The sequence below is a fragment of the Phoca vitulina genome, unplaced genomic scaffold, assembly GCF_004348235.1.
Source record: "Phoca vitulina isolate PV1807 unplaced genomic scaffold, GSC_HSeal_1.0 scaffold53, whole genome shotgun sequence".
Taxonomy (NCBI): Eukaryota; Metazoa; Chordata; class Mammalia; order Carnivora; family Phocidae; genus Phoca; species Phoca vitulina.
This window is the reverse complement of record NW_022589756.1, coordinates 7,980,491-7,997,819: the sequence shown is the minus strand read 5'-3', so window position 1 is coordinate 7,997,819 and position 17,329 is coordinate 7,980,491. Positions and strand designations below refer to the sequence as shown.

General features: G+C 41.6%; 1 protein-coding gene across 1 annotated transcript in view; it reads left to right on the top strand.

The window, feature by feature from the left end:
* Positions 1-11,316, top strand: part of NUGGC (nuclear GTPase, germinal center associated) — a 46,357-nt gene extending 35,041 nt beyond the window's left edge. Inside the window, exons 14-19 of the mRNA XM_032389023.1 lie at positions 1,354-1,511; positions 3,233-3,371; positions 4,443-4,551; positions 5,230-5,366; positions 7,375-7,465; positions 11,177-11,316. Of these exons, the coding sequence (XP_032244914.1) occupies positions 1,354-1,511; positions 3,233-3,371; positions 4,443-4,551; positions 5,230-5,366; positions 7,375-7,465; positions 11,177-11,316 (774 nt within the window). The remainder of the gene's footprint in view (positions 1-1,353; positions 1,512-3,232; positions 3,372-4,442; positions 4,552-5,229; positions 5,367-7,374; positions 7,466-11,176) is intronic.
* The last annotated feature ends 6,013 nt before the right edge of the window (positions 11,317-17,329 follow it).

Below are 17,329 nucleotides of genomic sequence, written 5' to 3'. Positions count from 1 at the left end.
GCACAGCCTGGCTATCTTGTGAACCGCGAAACAGCGGCCAAGCCATATCTGAATTCCTGACCCACAACACTAGTGAGCGGTATTCAATAAATGTTTTTTGTTGTTTTAAGCCATTAGGTTTGAGGTAATTTGTTTCATAGCAATAGATAAGTAAGTCACTCCGGGGGAGAACGGCTTCTGTATGATGCTAAAAGACCCCAGATCACCAAAAGTGAGTAAGTGCGTTCTGCGAAGGTGAAGACACAAAATGGAGACCATTCCTTTGGTCTCCATGAAAGGAAGGAGCAGTTCGGCCATCTCCAGGCCTTCACAAATTTTCCCATGAATTCTCCTGTCTCATCAGTTCTGTAATGGCGTTTTTCTCGGTGACTACAAACATGTCTAAGGTGTCTTTGATAGGCCACTTTCCTCTATGATCAGAAATTTGGGCAAACATTTATATGCTGACATCATATCATTATGTAACATAGCAAAATAACCTAAAATGTGTAATAATAAGAGAGTGGTGACATGAATTAGGTTATATCCACATGATATTATATTTTGTGGATATTGAAATAATTTTTGAAAGTATTTGCAATGAATTGAGGAAATGCCCATGTTAAGTGAAAAGGACAGAATATTAAAACATATATGGTATGATGCCAATCATATCTTGCAACACAGCCTTGCATTTGAAACAGAGTTCCTTAAAGCATATATCATTGATCACAAGAACCTCTACTGAAATTTTGGTCAGTGCCTATATATTTTTATTCTCTTTACTAAGGATCGCCATCTGGGTAAGATTTATCAATGTCTCTGTGGCTCTCACTTCATCGTATTTTTTTGCCTCTGATTTGTGAATTTATTTCTCTGGGAAAGAAGTATTATGAAGATGTACAAATCAAATTACATTTCATTAGACATGTAACAAAAAGTATTAAAAAACAACTTTGGGCTTGCTTGGAAAATTTGAAACCTACACCCCAGTAGGGTCGTAGCACATTTTCATTTAAAAATTGCTCCTTTAACAAATACGCCAGATGGTGAGAACATCAGGATGGATAAGACACCGTGCCGCTTCCAACAAGCTGCTGTTCAGGCAGAGAAGCGCAATAAGTAAACAGACAATTATAAGCTGTATGAGGAGATCGTGATCAAAGGCTTCTCTGGAGCTTGAGGCATGACCACTGTGCCCTCTGTCTAGCTTAAGCATATGTTAAAAGATCATGTCATCCCTCCTCTTCCCTGTGATCCTTGGTCATAGGCTTTGGCCAAAGGCAATCTGATTCTGATCCCGTGACACTCTAGTTAACGTGTATTAACTAGAGTAATGTACTAACTCTACTATCTTATTGTTTAATTACCTAGAGGAGTAGAGGAAACCAGGGCTTTCACCAGACTCTGAAAGCTGTTTGCCTGAAGAATGGCATCTATGCCTCCAGGACCCTCGCAAGAATAGATCTGAACGAAGCCATCACTCAGCCCATCTATGACCAGATCGATCCCGTTTTTGGAGGCATTTTTAGGTAAAGGATTCTTTCTCTTGCTCCTTCGTGAACAAACAACTGAAGAGCATTGGGCCCAAGTCTCATCTCTAGAAGAATTTGTACTTTGGATCTGGAAGTGTAAAGAGTAGCTTGCAACTTGAGGAGGAAAGCTTAGTCTCTGGCAAAACACAAAAGCCTTCTTGGTTTGGTTTACTTAATTCCTCACGGTGACCTGGAGTGCAGATGGAGATGTTGCTTTCAGACTAATATTGTGATTTCCAGTATTTTTCAAATATCTTATACATGCAGCAAGGGATACATTTTCTTGTGGCTCAGAGCCCCGGGCAGGTTATTTTGGTTGGAGAGTGTGGAGTTAAGCAAACACATGGGCTTTATAAATTTTCCTGAATGCAAAAAGGCAAAGAGGCTGACCCATGACTTTGTGTTTGTTTTTGATATACTGCGTGCTCACTCACTTACTAGCTGTGTGAGCTTCACAATGCCTCCTTCCTTCCTTGACCTTCAGTCCTTTTCTCGATCAACAGAAGCAGACTCTCCTCATCCCCCAGTGCAGGAGCCTACCCCCAGGCCCCCTCTTTCGCCTCTGGCATTTTGCCACCTGCTGCTACTTGAACAGTTCTACCTTTGCTAGATTCTTACTCAGTGTTCCCCTGCCCTGCCCCCATCTTTCTTTAAACTCCTTTGGGATCATGCCATTCCATCTACTCTACCCCTGTTTACAAGTCTATAGCATAAACTCCAAATTCCTTAGAATGGCATTCAAGGGGCATCTGGGTGGCTCAGTTGGTTAAGCGTCTGGACTCTTGATTTTAGCTCAGGTTGTGATCTCAGGGTCGTGGGATCCAGCCCCACATTGGGCTCCATGCTCAGCAGGGAGTCTGCTTGGGATTCTCTCTTTCTGCCCCTCCACCAGCTCTCTTTCTCTCTCTCTCAAATAAACAAAAAAAAAGAATGCAATTCAAGACATTCCACCTGCCTCCAAGTGGCCTTCCCACTCTCTCCCCATCCTGTTTCTCAGTGCCAGCCTCCGTCTCCAGCCAGCCTGGAGGGTAGCAGGGAGGAACTGAGATGTGTCAGGAGCTGTGCTAAGCACTGTGCATGCATGATCTCATCAGATCCTCTCAATAACCCTCTGAAGTAGCTTCTATTTACAAGGGAACAAGCTGAGATTCAGAGGACTGGATGCAGCTTTTCCAGTGTCACTCAGCTCACAGGTAGAGAGCCAAGATCTCAAACCTATGCCGTCTCCTCTATAACCTGCTGCTTCTTACTGTTGGGAGGTTCTGAAATTTTGTTAGCTATGTTGTCCCCATGGGGAATAACTCCTCCTCCTTTTTGCTTCCCCAAAACTTCCCCATCTTTTAAGATGTAGTTCAAGTCTCACCCTTTCAAGTGGCAACCCCCTGGCGTGGGGAGACTGACTTTTGAGGTTGAACAGATCAGTGTCCAAAGCCTGGCTCTGCCACTTACTAGCTGTGTGGCTGTGCACCCATCAGCAACCCTCTCTGAACCTCAGTTTTCTTGTCTGTAAAATGGGCATCACTAGACTGGTTTCATAGGTTTTGATGTCCAGGACCTGGCACAGCACAGTGCCTGGCCCATGATAGGAATTGGATTAACTGTTCGTTCTCCTCCCCCTGGCTTAAAAGCGAATAAAAGGGGCACCAGCTAGTTCCTTCTTCGTTTTAGCCCCACAGTAGCCGCTGTTGTCTCAACATTTTATTTTGTTTCTTCCGTAGGACTGGAAAGCCCACGGGCTCCACTTTGCTGCCTCACATAGAAGCTTTTAAGGACTCTCTGCAGGAGAAAATGATGGAAATTGGAGTAAGAAATGGCTGGAAATATGATAGCTACAAAAAAAGTTTCCTGATCCAGGAGGTGAGATGGTTGTAAAGGGGAGAGAGGGCAGTGAGGTTGGGCAGTGGCTTTCTTCCCAGCATGAGTTTGGAGGTGTTATGGGTCTCACCCCCCTTGTGCCCCTGGAGTGCCCAGGTCTGGGCATGTCTCATAGCAGGTGCTCCAGGACACAAAGCACGGTGGGATGGCGGGGGGGGGGGGGGGGGGGAGGGGGGGGGCGCCGGGGGCGGGGGGGGGGGGGGGGGGGGGTGGGACCCCGGGCCGGCTCCGTGCCACGGGAGGCAGGAAGTGCTGAGGTTGGAAGGAGACTCGGTGCCTAGGAAGAATCTTCAAAGAATCCTGAGATGTACAAATGTCTGAATGTGCTTGTAACACTTTCACTAACCTATCATTTTTGCCAATACTATGAAGTATTATCTAAAGCAGTGAAGCTTAAAGACGTGTCATTTTTTGCAGATCATTTTTAATTTTTGAGTAGTCAAGATTCTTGTCTGTGAGCCATTTTCCTGTAGGCTGTCTTAGTCTGTTCAGGCTGTTGTAACAAAATACCATAAACGAGGCAGGTTATAAACAACCTGTATTCCTCGTAGGCGGCTGGAGGTGCAAGGTCAAGGTACAGGCAGATTTGGTGTCTGGTGAGGGTCCCCTTCCCAGTTCATAGATGACTGTCTTTTTACTGTCAAATCATATGGTGGAAGGGGCAAAGGAATTTGCTAGAATCTCTTCTGTAAAGAGAGCCTGGGGGCTCCCTCCTCATGACCTAATAACATCCCAAAGGCCCCACCTCCTAATGCCATCACCTTGGGGATTAGGATTTTAATATATGAATTTTGGGGGACACAGGTATTCATCCCATGGCACAGGCCCAGCCCGAATTATATGGCAACACTAGAGAACAGTCCTGTGCCTCCCCCCTTAAGACAAAGTTCCTGCCTATGAGAAGCTCACAGCCTAGTTGAGGAAATGACATGTGGACAGCCAAGCATAATATAAGGCAGAGGGAAATGGTGACCACGCACGGGAACAGCAGGTGTTCCCTGCTTCTATCAAAGGAATTGGCACAAATGGCCTTTTGTTAATGTGGATTTGCAGATAAGCGCCATCCTGGGAGGCCTGGAGGATTACATCCTCAGAAAGAAGAGGAGGATCTATGAGTCTCTCACCACCTCTGTCCAGAATGACCTGAAGCCCTGTTATGAAGGTGGGGGCTCCAGAGGGCAACCTGTCCACTCCTTCTGGAGTCTTTCTGGTCAGCTTTTTCTTCGGCATCCTTTTCTTCTGCTTTCCCCTCAGAGTATTTGTCCTCCTGTATCCTAAGTCCCTCTCAGACTCTTACTCCACAAATTGAAAACCAAGTAATTGCAAGGGTGGGGGGAGAAGTGATCCGTGAGTCATTTTTTATCTGTGTGTTTCCGGTGCTTTCTGTCCACCCTTTCTTTATCTATTCATCTTGCTTCTCCTCTCCTTGCTGCATCTCAGCTAATTAAACTATAAAATCCCTTATCCAATTCTCATTCTTATTCCCTTTAATTATTTGTAAACCCCCTTTCCAGCTCCTTCGCGTTTTGGCGTCCCATTGTTTTTTTCTGGTGGGGGGCACTGGAATTTTGTAAACTTCTGCTTAATTCACTCATTAGATTTTCTGAATAATAGTTATCTAAATATTGAGAGTGTTGATTTTTTTTCTATCATGTGATTATTAAACAATTTCCACTGTGTGGAAAATGGTGCTATATATATGAATACGTGTGTGTGTGTTTGTGGATGTATACCTATGTTTGTGTATATATATTTTTTGTTTGCTTGCTTTTCTTTCTGATGCTAAAGATTTCTAAGCAAGTCCTTACTGTGGTGTGACCGCAGCTATCATTTTTGCCAGAGGCAGCTCAGATCGCTGGCAAAAAAGCGTGTGAGAGAATGAAAGATGTCATCAGAAGAGGAGTGGACCGGCAGGTGGACGAGGGCATGTTTGAAAGGGCTCAAGAAAGGATGCAGCACCAATTTCAGCAACTGAAGGTACACTACATCCATAGTCTGGGCCCCTTGGGGGAGCCAAAGAAGCAGGTACAGAAGATGGGTGAAGTAGTAGTCACTGGGGCCCATGTAGAGCCGATGCCTTCTGCAGAGGGGGCCCAGCCCATGGCCATGGCCAGGAGAGAAGGCCAATTGTCACTGGGCATTGTCCCTTCACTGCCCCTGCATGCTGGTGTTGGGGTCTCTGTGGGGCTGTGACTTCAGGAATGCAGCCCCTCCGCCTCTCTCTCACGTCTTTCCTCTTTACTGGGTCATCAGTAGAACCACTGTGATAGCAGATGGGGTCCCTAAGCTCTTGACATACATTAGCTCATTTAACTCCCCCAGCAAGCCTGTGAGGTAGGGACTATTGTTGTTCTCATTTTACAGATAAGAAAACTGAGGCAGAGAGAGAGGTGTAGCAACAGGCCCCAGAGCTACGAAGTTGCAGCGCTAGGATTTGGGACTAGATAACCTGGCTCCAGGGTCTCCAACAATAGCATAATCTCTAGACAGAATTTTCTTTTTTTAATGAGGGAAATGTCTAGTCTACATAAAATATCAATCAATAAATAAATGCCAGTGAACTATTATAGGTCAGTCAGTTATGACACCTAGCAGAGATTTATGTTGGATTCTGTTTATCTCAGAAAACAGTTCCTAACAATTTCCTTGAACCTAAAGCATCTGTCAAGGACCCTTGGGCCATCTTGTCTCAGTTCTGGGTCTCTTTCCACACCACCACCCTCCCAAGTAATAAAAATTCTTTGTTTTAGTCCAAGCCACTGTTGGCCCCTCCTGGCCATGTGTGTTCCCAAATTCTTCTGCCTCGGTTGGGACTTAGTTGACCCTCTCCTAAGCAGCTAAGGAACCTGGCTAGTTTTTCCATTCACCTCTGAACCAACCTACTTCCTGAAATGTTTCCAACCTGCTTCTGCTCAGCCCTGTGCCTCCATCCCCGCCCCACTGCAATTTTGGAAAACACCTTTCTCCACAATATGAAGCATATAAGTTCTCTTGGAATAGGCTAAGAGGCATCTCGTTTGCCAGTAGCAGTTTACTCTCTGTCATTTAACATATTGTCACAGTCTACAAATACTTGCAGATAATTGGCCAAACCCTATAGCACCCAGTCCCCATTGAGTATATAGAAATTGGCCCTTAAGGAGCCCCCCAAAACAGTTCCACTAAAAAAAAAGTGATTTGTACATTGACCATGTACAAATGCTTCGTAAATGACAGAAATGTAGGAAGTTGAAACTGGGCAAGGCCACATAGCGTCCCCATTCCCTGATCTTATGGACAAGGGGGCTGAGGGCCTGCGTTACTAGCTCAAGGCTCACAACTAGAGCTGAGACTAGAGCTTAGGGTTCTTGGCCTGGTGTGTTGAAGAAAAAAAGCAAGAGTCAGTAGATCCACGCTTAAAACGAGGCTGTGTCAGGCTAGAGGGAAGAGTCAGGTATTTTTCAAAGGTAGTCAAGAGATGGTTAGAAGAGGGAAAAGGGTTTTCATTGGTTGTAGGACTGAAATCAGAAAGAAGGCGTATCTCAGGCAGCTGAGACGGAGAATCAGGAAGGTCAAGTGTGGTGTGCTGCACGAAGCAGGTACTCAATAAACATCTATCTCGTGACTAAATGAACAATAAGATGGTGGCTAGTGACCAGCACTTCTCCTCTTTTTCCATCTCTGCAATTGCTGTTCTCTCCCCCACCTCCATGAAGCCTCCTTAGCTCCTGACTCACTTGGTCAGCACCAGAGGTCCAATCCCACATGAGTCTTGATAGGCGGGAAAGGAGATGCTGAGACAAGTGGGATCCCCCAGAAATGTTGCCCTGATGACTCCTGAGCCATTCCCTGTACTCTAAGGTGGCCCACTCTTGGAATTGACTTTGATTTTGGCAACCCCAGTCTGTACACTCTCTGGTTGGGGGATTAGTGGGGTCCCTTTCATAAGCTAACCTTTCCCTTGGGCTGTGCCATCCTAACAGAATGACCCTGCTTTATTGTACAGAATGGAATCACGGAGAAGGTGAAGGGCAGTATTGCCACCATGCTGACCCTTGCTTCATCCCAGGGGGATGGTCTCTACAAGGAGCTTGCAGGTAAATTCATGAAACTTTTGCATAAGCAGTGACCTTGCAGACACCCCTAGCTGTGGTTGCCCTTTGCTGGATTTAAAGAAATCAAGTTAGGAAGAATTTCCAGGGCATGGAATGGAGAGGATCATGACTGCCCCGCCCTCGCGGAGCACTCACTGGAGACCACGCATTATACTCAGGCTTTGTGTGCAGCATCTCATAGCATTCTCATGTTAGCCCTCAGAGGGTAATGTTGCATTTTGCAGGTGCAGAAACAGAGACTCAGATTCAATAACGTGCCCAAGGATCCATAGCTGGAAAGTGGCAAATTCAAATCAATAACTCCGTTCTGCAGTCTCCATAAACCCATTCTTCGAAGTAGATACCTTCTCATGAAAAGCCTCATTTTCTGGTGGTGGTGGAGAAGGGTTTCTCTTTGTCTACTAGGAGGCTGGGGATGCATTACCAGCTGCCCATGCCTTGTTGCATGTAATCATCTCTCTTCCATGCTGTGTGCTCCCCCAGACCTCCTGGTGTAAACCGGAGAGTGTAAAAAAGTGCAAAAAGCAATCGGGAAATTCCTAGCAAAATTAAAAATGCACATATCCTTTGGCCCAGCAATCCTACTTCCGGGAATTTATCCCATGGTACCCTCATACATGTGCAGAATGGCACATGGATGAAGTTATTCAGGGCAGCATTGCTTATGATGTCAAACATTGGAACAACTCTAATCTCCATCAGTAGAGCCCTGGTTAAGTTAACTTAGGTACACAACTAGTGGAGGACCATGCAATTGTTAGAAAGAATAAAGCGGCTTTTTTTATGCAGAGTAGCTGTATGAAACCATCTCCAAAATATATTGTAAAGTGAAAAAAGGCAGAGTGAAAAACTGTGTGTAGTATGTTGCCATCTGTGAGGGAAGAAAAGGAAACACATATGTATATGCATAAAAATCTCCTGAGATACACAAGAAACTGGCCACACTGGTTGTCTCTAAGGAGAGGAACCTGGAGCCTGAAGGACAGGGAGGGTCCTTATTTTGCACTCTGTATGTTTTGTGCCTTTTATTTTTATTTTTTTAAAGATTTATTTATTTATTTTAGAAAGAGAGCGAGCATGCGTGCGTGAGCATGAGTGTGGGGGGGAGGGGAAGGGGCAGAGGGAGAGGGAGAGAATCTCAAGCAGACTCCGCACTGAGTGTGGAACCCAATGCAGGGCTCAATTCCACAACCCTGAAATCATGACCCTGAGCCAAAATCAAGAGTTGGTCACTTAACCGACTGAGTCACCCAGGCACCCCTGTTTTGTGCCTTTTAAACTTTAAACTGTGGGCACAGTTGCCTGCTGGAAAAAAATAGATCTGATGTCATTGCTGTATGTCAGAGTGAAAGTGGTCAGAGCTATTTCCAGAGTAAAAGCCACATTGCTGCTTCTAAGCATCTGTCCTACACTTGTCTCTTGCCCTGGAACTTATTATTTCCCATCTCTGGTTGGTAAGACGGACCTCTAACCTGTTCCTAATGATCTCTCAGGAAGGTGCTATAACTCCCTCACCCTATCCTTTATTGAACTATCTCCTGACCTTCCGACTAGGACTTCACAGGAAACTGTTACAAGATTATAGTCATCCAGTTATGTCCTCTTTAAAGAACTCCTGGGGTGCCTGTGTGACTCAGTTGGTTAAGTGTCTGCCTTTGGCTCAGGTCATGATCCCAGGGTCCTGGGATCGAGCCCCGCATTGGGCTCCCTGCTCAGCAGGGAGTCTGCTTCTCCCCCTCCCTCTGCCCCTCCCCCTGCTCTCTTACTCTCTCTCAAATAAATAAATAAATACAATCTTAAAAAAAAAGTAAAGAACTCCTACTCACCAAAGGTTTTCCAACTGTCCAAATCTCCCACACAGAAAATGTTCACCTGAATTTGATGTAAATTGCTCCTGCCACAATTTAAGATCATTTCCCTTTCTTTCCATCGACAGCAGATATATACTATGTAGGGAGTACTGTGCCAGGGGCCAAAGAGGTCTATAACAGTCCCTGCTCTGAGTCTTACCTGCTTGGTAAAACAAGATGTGTGAGCATGTAAATTAAATTAGTAGATAGTATGCATTCACTGCATAAGTGATGGTAATTACCTCCTAGGTACTGAGCAGTATTCTAGGTGTTGAGGATACAGCAGTGGACCAATAAAGACAAAAATCTCTGCCTTCATGGAGCTTACAGCCCAGTGGTCAGAAGGCAGGCACTAAGCAGAACAATAAATAAAATATGTGGCACGCAAAACGTGATAAATGCAATGGAGAAGAATAAAGCAGAGAAAGGGGAGAGGGAGGGCTGGGAGTGGGAGACATGGTGATCAGGGAAGGTCTCACTGGGAATGTGACATTTAAAAAAAACCTGACAGAAGGAACACACTTGACCACCAGATTATTCAGAAGACAGTGGTTATTCAGGGCCAGGATGTTGGGGAAGTTTCATGTAATCTGGGTCCTGGAGTAGAGCCTGAAAGGATAGGTTGGATTTATGAAGCAGTGAGGAGAAGGGAGACTTTCCAGACTCAGAAGCAAGACAAATAGACTCAAGGTTCTGATTCCCTCCTTGGTCATGAGTGCCATCGCTGGCCAGGCTCAGGGTAGGTGAGTCTAGGTAATGATATGGAACGTGTAGAGCCAAGGTGGATTGGAAAGACATTCAGGAGCAATGCCAGAACCAACCTCAGGGTCAGTCTGAAGTGTTCCTTCAAAGAGGACTGTGTTAATCAGAGTTCTCTAGAGAAACAGAACCAATAGGATATGAATATGTGTGGATGGATGGATAGATAGATGATAGATAGATAGATGGTAGATTTATTTTAAGAAATTGGCTCATATGAATGTGAAGGTTTGCTGAGTCCAAAATCTGATGGGGGATGCCAACAGGCTGGATACACAGGAAAGACTTGAGTTCAAGTCCAAAGCAGTTTGCTGTAGAAGAAGGAAGAGCTAATGTTGCTGATGAAGTCCAAAGAGCTAATGTTGCTGATGAAGTCCAAAGGTGGTCTGCTGGAGAATTCCCTCTTGCTTGGGGGACACCAACTTTTGACCTGGCCAGGCCTTTACCTAATTAGATGGGACCCACCCACATTGTGGAGGACAGTCTGCTTTACTCAAGGTCTGCTGATTTAAATGTAAATCTCATCCAAAACTATGCTCACAGAAACTTCCAGAATAATGTTTGGCAAAATATCTGGGCACCATAGCCCAGACAAGTTGACACCTAAAATTCACCATCATAAGGATATAATTTGATTGCCGTTCATGAGGTGAAAACCCAAGAGGCCAAAACAGAGCAAATTTACCTAGAATGAGAACTGCTAGGAGCAGAGGGTCAGGGGAAGGAGAGAGAAGCCTGGAGAGGACTTAGGGAGGTTTATTGTGTGGTGGGCTTTGGATCTCCTTTCACTGAGCTCTTGTGAAGACTTAGTAATGACCCAGTGATCTCCTGGATCTTTTTATGTGTAGGTTTGTGTTTCTTTTGAGGGTGACCCCTATGCTGAGATAAGCCTTAAGGTAAGAGCAAGAGTGCCCAGTTTGATCAGGTTTTTTTGTAAAATAAATTGATCGGACTATCTGATCTCTAAGTTTCATTCCAGATATCACATTCTGGGAGAAGTGATGAGGTCCTCAGGAAATTTGTTTTCTGGGGACATTTCTGAAAATGACACTAACTCCTGATGCATACTTTTGCTCTTCTGTAGATGTCAAAAGTGAATACAAGGAGATGGAAAAGCTACACAGAAGCCTGAGGGAGGTTGCTGAGAATGCAGTACTGCGGAGGGGCATGCAAGATTTCCTTCTGAGAATGTCCCCAAGCAAAGCTGTTCCCCCCAAAGCATAAATTTAATTCTTAGGGCTTAGCACCAAGTAGATGAAAAACAAGCCTGATGCTAAAGAACCAGAATCACTTCTGTTTTTAAAAATCTAATAAAGAACATCTTCCAACCGTTTGGACTTTATATACAATATAAAATTCAAAATATTGTTACTTCTGGCATCAGCTGACTGCTGAGCAACATCATTTCATTTTTATTTGATAGCCAAAAAGAGTGATCTTGAGTCCCTAATGGAGTTCTAAAGTTTTAGGGATAAGAAACTCATGCTTCAGCAAAGAAAAATATCTAAACATTGAAAAATAAATATTATGGAAAAAAAAAAACATTGCAAAATAAAGCTTTAAGGACCCAATTCTATTTCCCGTTTTAATACTAATGAGACTTTTGGGTGAGGAGGTAACATTGTGCCATGGAAGCAACATGGGTTTAAAGCCAGATGGACGAGAGACCTGGCTTTCCCACTTCCCAGGAGTGTTATTTAAGATCAGTACTTCTCAAACATTTTGATCTCAGGACCCTACACTCTGAAAATTTATCGAGAACTCTAAAGAGCTTTTGTTGATGTGGGTTGATATTTACTGTATTCAAAGTTAAAACTGACAAAAATTGGAAGCAATTATTTACTAATTCATTTAAAATAAACTTACTATATATTAATATAAAAACATATTTTTATGAAAAAAACTATTTTCAAAAAATTTAGCAAGAAGAGTGACATTATTTACACTTTTGCAAATCTATTCTCTGGCTTAATAAAAGACAGCTGGATTCTCTTATCTGTTTCTGCATTCTGTCACGATATGTTTTTGGTTGATGTATACGAGGAAAATACAGATTCACACAGATATAGAGTTGGAATGTGGAAGACTATTAATAGCCTTTTCAAATAATTTCTGGATATTGTTCTTTGATACTATGATCTTGACAAAAGATAGTTTCTTAAAGGCTAGTTACAGTATAGAATCTGAAATCATATTGGTGAACTTTTTTATATTCTGTTACATTAAAATACATTTCTATCTCACAATTTGAATGTATCTTTACCAATGCGTGATTCTGTGGCATCAGTCATTTTGAAAATATTTGTTCACTGAATTAAGCAGATCTTCTGATATTTCATTATATAATATCCTAAAAAATCATACTTGTTAATATCTCTACCAACTTAATCAGGGAAGTCTTGAAGTATTCTTCAAGAAGCTGTTAAGTTCATGGAGGCAGATACAAGTTTTATAAAATTCTAATTTTTTTCCTAAAAGTTTATCTTATGATTGGCAATAAATATTGTCAGTTACTTTCTTTGAAGTGGTAGGCTCATTTTGATTAACCATAGTTTGTCTGTCTGTTATTAATTCAAGTATAAATAATGTTCTATGGGGGAAAAGTCAAATTCAGCTGACAACTCAATCATACAAGTGTTTTCCCTTGAGGTAGTAGAAGTGTCTTAAGTGCACTGCCCTTTTTGTCACACAAAATCACAAAATAGCATCTTCTTAAGGATCAATAATTAATGGAACTAATAACTTCTACTGTTTCATTAGGAACATTCTTAAGTGAAACTTGCTTTTTTAAAAACTGAAAGTACACAGTGAAAAAAAATAATAGTTACTAGTATAGTTTGGTGCCACCACCTTGGTTCATGCTAAGGTGCAAGTGGTTTTGTCCACCTTTGTTTTTAAATCTTTAGTGCAAGTGTCAACATGGTAAAAAAAAAAAAAAAAAAAGATAAACAACATCTTAATATTATCATAAAAATAGTCTGGCCTAGGAGACCCCCAGAAGTGTTCCAAGGGCCACACTTTGAGAACTACCGGGCAAATTATTTAAACTGTTTGAGCTTCAGGTTATTTATCTGTAAGTAAAATGGCAATAATAGTAATACCTACCTTGACACTGTTAGAGTTGTCAGGAAGTTTGAAATCATGCTTAAAAAGTATTGACACATGGTACTTAATGGCACTTGATAAATGGTTATTTTGGGGCAGAATAGGGGCGGCATGTTTTAATGGTTGTTTGTCAGAAGACTTGAGTTTTGATCCCACCTCTACCTAGTACTAATATGACCTTTGACAGTTCCTTAACATTTCTAAGGTTTCATTTCCTCATGTACCAAAAGAAGGAAGTGAACTGGATGATTAAAAAAGTCTTTTGCTGCATTGAAATTCTAGGATTTAAAATCCTTCCATTTTTATTTTAATGTTTTCTGCCTAAGTAAGATAAAAAAGTATTCATCCATGTAGATGGGTCTCAGTGGGTCTCGGGTCCTTTTCATTTTAAACTTCTAAACACACACATTGCAGTTTGCGTAGTTTCACTGTTTATTTTTCAAGTGAGGGATGTGGAGGACTTCTATTTCCAGCCATGATGGAGTAACAGGGACCAGATTTACCCTCTGATGTTAAGCTACTAAAAAACCAAACAAAATTTATGAAACAACAGTTTTCAGGTATAGGAAAATAGTATAGGACAATGATCCCTGAAAGAAGGGAGACAAACAAGGTAAGCCCTACAATTGCCCCATCCTGCTGCCTAGATAGAGTTTCCAGGCCACTGTACAAGGAGAGGGAATCCAAACAGAGCCTGACAGTCTCCTTGAGTTGAAGAGAGAGTTCAGAGTTTGGGGAATCCAAGATGCTTGAAATTCATAGGGTGGATTACTGTGGAGAAGAGAGCTATACAGACAGAAAGCTCCAGAGATATGAAGCAGAATTCTCTCAAATCTTTAACTGAGTACTGATTAATACATGAAACTACCAAGAAAGAACCACTGGAAAGGAGCAGGCAGAAAAATCCCCAAATCTCACATCAAGCTAGGAGTAGCTAGAGTGGAAAAACCTTCCTACACATGGGGCATCAAGTAGAGTCCTCAGGAGAATATTGCCTTAGTAGTGGGTCCAAGATAGTCCTAGACCACCCACCTAACAGAGATTAAAAACAAGCCTCAGAAGGATCAAAGTCTTTACAATTAACTGAATCCAAGAACAAAACACAAAAACATTTAAAGGAATAAAAAAATCCAGCACCCAACAATGGAAAATTCACAATATATAATATCAAAAGAAAAATTACCAGGCATGCAAAGAAACAGAGAAATATGACCCATAACGAAGAGAAAAATCAATAGAAGAGACCCAGAAATGACACAGGTGATAGAATTAATAGACAAGGATATTAAAATGGCTATTATAAATTTACTCTAAACACTAAAGTGGATAGGATAAAGCATTAACATAAGGAGAGAAATGGAAAAAATTTAAAAAGACCCAAAGAGAACTTCTAGAGATTCAAGATTTAATGTTCAGATGGGATTAACAATAGAATAGATACTACAAAAGAAAATATTAGTTTAAAAAAGGCAAATTGATACCTTTGAGGTAATCAATATATTAGTTAATTAACTTGATGGAAGAAAATTCTTTCATAATGTATACGTATATGAAATCATACCAAAACATCATATTGTAAAATGTTGTAAGATGAACATAGGGGAAGGGGAAAAAAAGAGAGAGAGAGACAGAAAGGGGGAAGCAAACCATAAGAGACTCTTAATGATAGAGAACAAACTGAGGGTTGATGGAGGGAGGTGAGTGAGAATTAAAATATTGTTTAAAACAAAAATAACAATGAGGTTTATAACATGAGGTTTATATCATGTAGAATTAAAATATATGACAATAACACAAAGGCCAGAGGAAATGGAAGTATATTGTTGTAAGGTTTTTATACAATACTTAAAGTGATATAATATTACCTGGAGGTAGAGTGTTATAAGTTAAAGATGTATATTATAAACCATAGAGCAACCACTAGAAACAAATAGAGATATATCTAATAAAAATGGGGTGCAGAGGGGTAGTCAGAGGGAAAGAGGTCCCCTGCCCAGGGGCACATGGGTTTCAGGAGGTTGGAGGAGATGACCCTGGGCCTAAGGTTTTAGGTTTAAAAAGATAAATGGAATATTAAAAAAACTCAAAATCCTAAATATTCAGGAAAAGAGGAAAAAAAGAACAAATAACAGAAGGTAAAATAGAAAAAAAAAAAAACAAAAAACACCAGATAGTAGATTTAAAACCAACCATATAAATAAGCACATTAAGTGTAGATGGTCTAAAACACTAATTAAAAGGCAGAGATTATCAAATTCAATTTTATTTATTATTATTTTTTAAAGATTTTATTTATTTGTCAGAGAGAGAGAGAACACAAGCAAGGGGAGCAGAAGAGGGAGAGGGAGAAGCAGACTCTCCGCGGAGCAGGGAGCCTGACGTGGGGCTCGATCCCAGGACCCTGGGATCATGACCTGAGCCAAAGGCAGATGCTTAACTGACTGAGACACCCAGGTGTCCCCAGATTCAATTTTAAAAAACAAGATCCAATGATACATTGTCTACAGGAAACCCACTTTAAATGTAAAGACACATGTATGTTAAAAGTAAAAGGATGAAAAATACGTAAGTGCAAATCTTAACCTAAAGAGTAGCTATATTAATATCAGGCAAAGTAAATTTCAGAGCATGGAGTATTTCCAGGGGTAAAGAGAGTCATTGTGTAGTGATAAAGTGGTTAAGTAATCAAGAGGACGTAACAACTTTGTTATTTACCTAACAACAAAGTTTCAAAATACATAAAGCAAGAGCTGATAGAACTTGAAGGAAAAATAGCCAAATCCACAATTATAGTTGGAAATTTCAACACCTTCTATTGATAACTGATAAAACAAGTAGAGAAACTCAGGCAAATATAAAAGACTTGAACAACATATCAACCAACTTTACAAGTTGATATTTACAGAGCACTCTACTCAACAGGATCAGAGTACACTTTCATTTCTAGTGTACTTGGAACATTTACCAAGATAGACCAGATCCCGAGCCACAAGACAAATCTCAATAAATTTAAAAGTACTGAAATCATACAGAGTTTATTCCTGATCCCAGTGGAATTAAATTAGAAATCAATAACAGAAAGAAATCTGGAAAATCACCGAATATTTGGAAAGTAAACAACATAATTCTATATAACCTTGACAGCAAGTAAGGGCTGTTCATTAACATCTTGCTGGATTTATATCTCTCTCCTCTAAACCTTAGTTTTGCCCAGATGAAATTACCTTGTTATTATCAGGAGCAGTGGAGTTAACTACAGCCAAAGCTTAGAAAGTTAGTCAGAGCTGGCACTGACATGGGGCGATATGGTAACTGCCTGAAGAATGTAACCCGGAGCTGTCCATCGGGAAGGCACCAACACTGGTGGAGTAGAAGAAATGGGGGAGAAGCTGGGGCAGAGTTTTGAGTCCTTGCACGAGGCTTCAGGCTGATACTAATACGAATCCAGGAAAGAAAATCAGAATCGATGCCCAAAAGAAAAGAAAAACTTTAAACACCAAGGGTAGACTCAAGAGGACTAGAGGAGACTCAGAAATAAGAGCTACTGGTTTGGGAGGTTAATATTAGGAGAAACAGTCTTTCATCATGTTCCTTAGTCTAGCCAATGGGCTCCATCACGGGTTTGAAGTCACAGCAGATCCATCTTCCCAGGAAAGGGTTAGGCAGGATGCTACCAGCAGAGACAGCAAGACTGGTTCAGGGCAGGACTTAGTTCTAGAGGAGAGCAGGGAAGAAGGTGTGTTGCTCAGAAGACTGTGAAGTGGGCAGAGAATACAATAGTTTTCGAAAACACAACTTTAGATGCCTACGTAGTATTCTAAGTATAAATGCACTATCATTGATTTTACCATTATTCTATTATTAGACATTTAGATGATGCTATTTTTTTCCATTATAAATAACATTGTAGAGAATATTCTTATATAGATATCTTTGTCCCTATCTCTGATTTTTTTCTTTAGAATAATTTTTTTAAAGATTTATTTATTTATTTGAGAGAGAGAGAGCATGGGTAAGGGGCAGGGCAGAGAAAGAGAGAGAGAGAGAGAGAGAATCTCAAGCAGATTCCCTGCTGAGTGCGGAGCCTGACATGGGGCTCAATCTCACGACCCTAAGATCATGACCTGAGCTG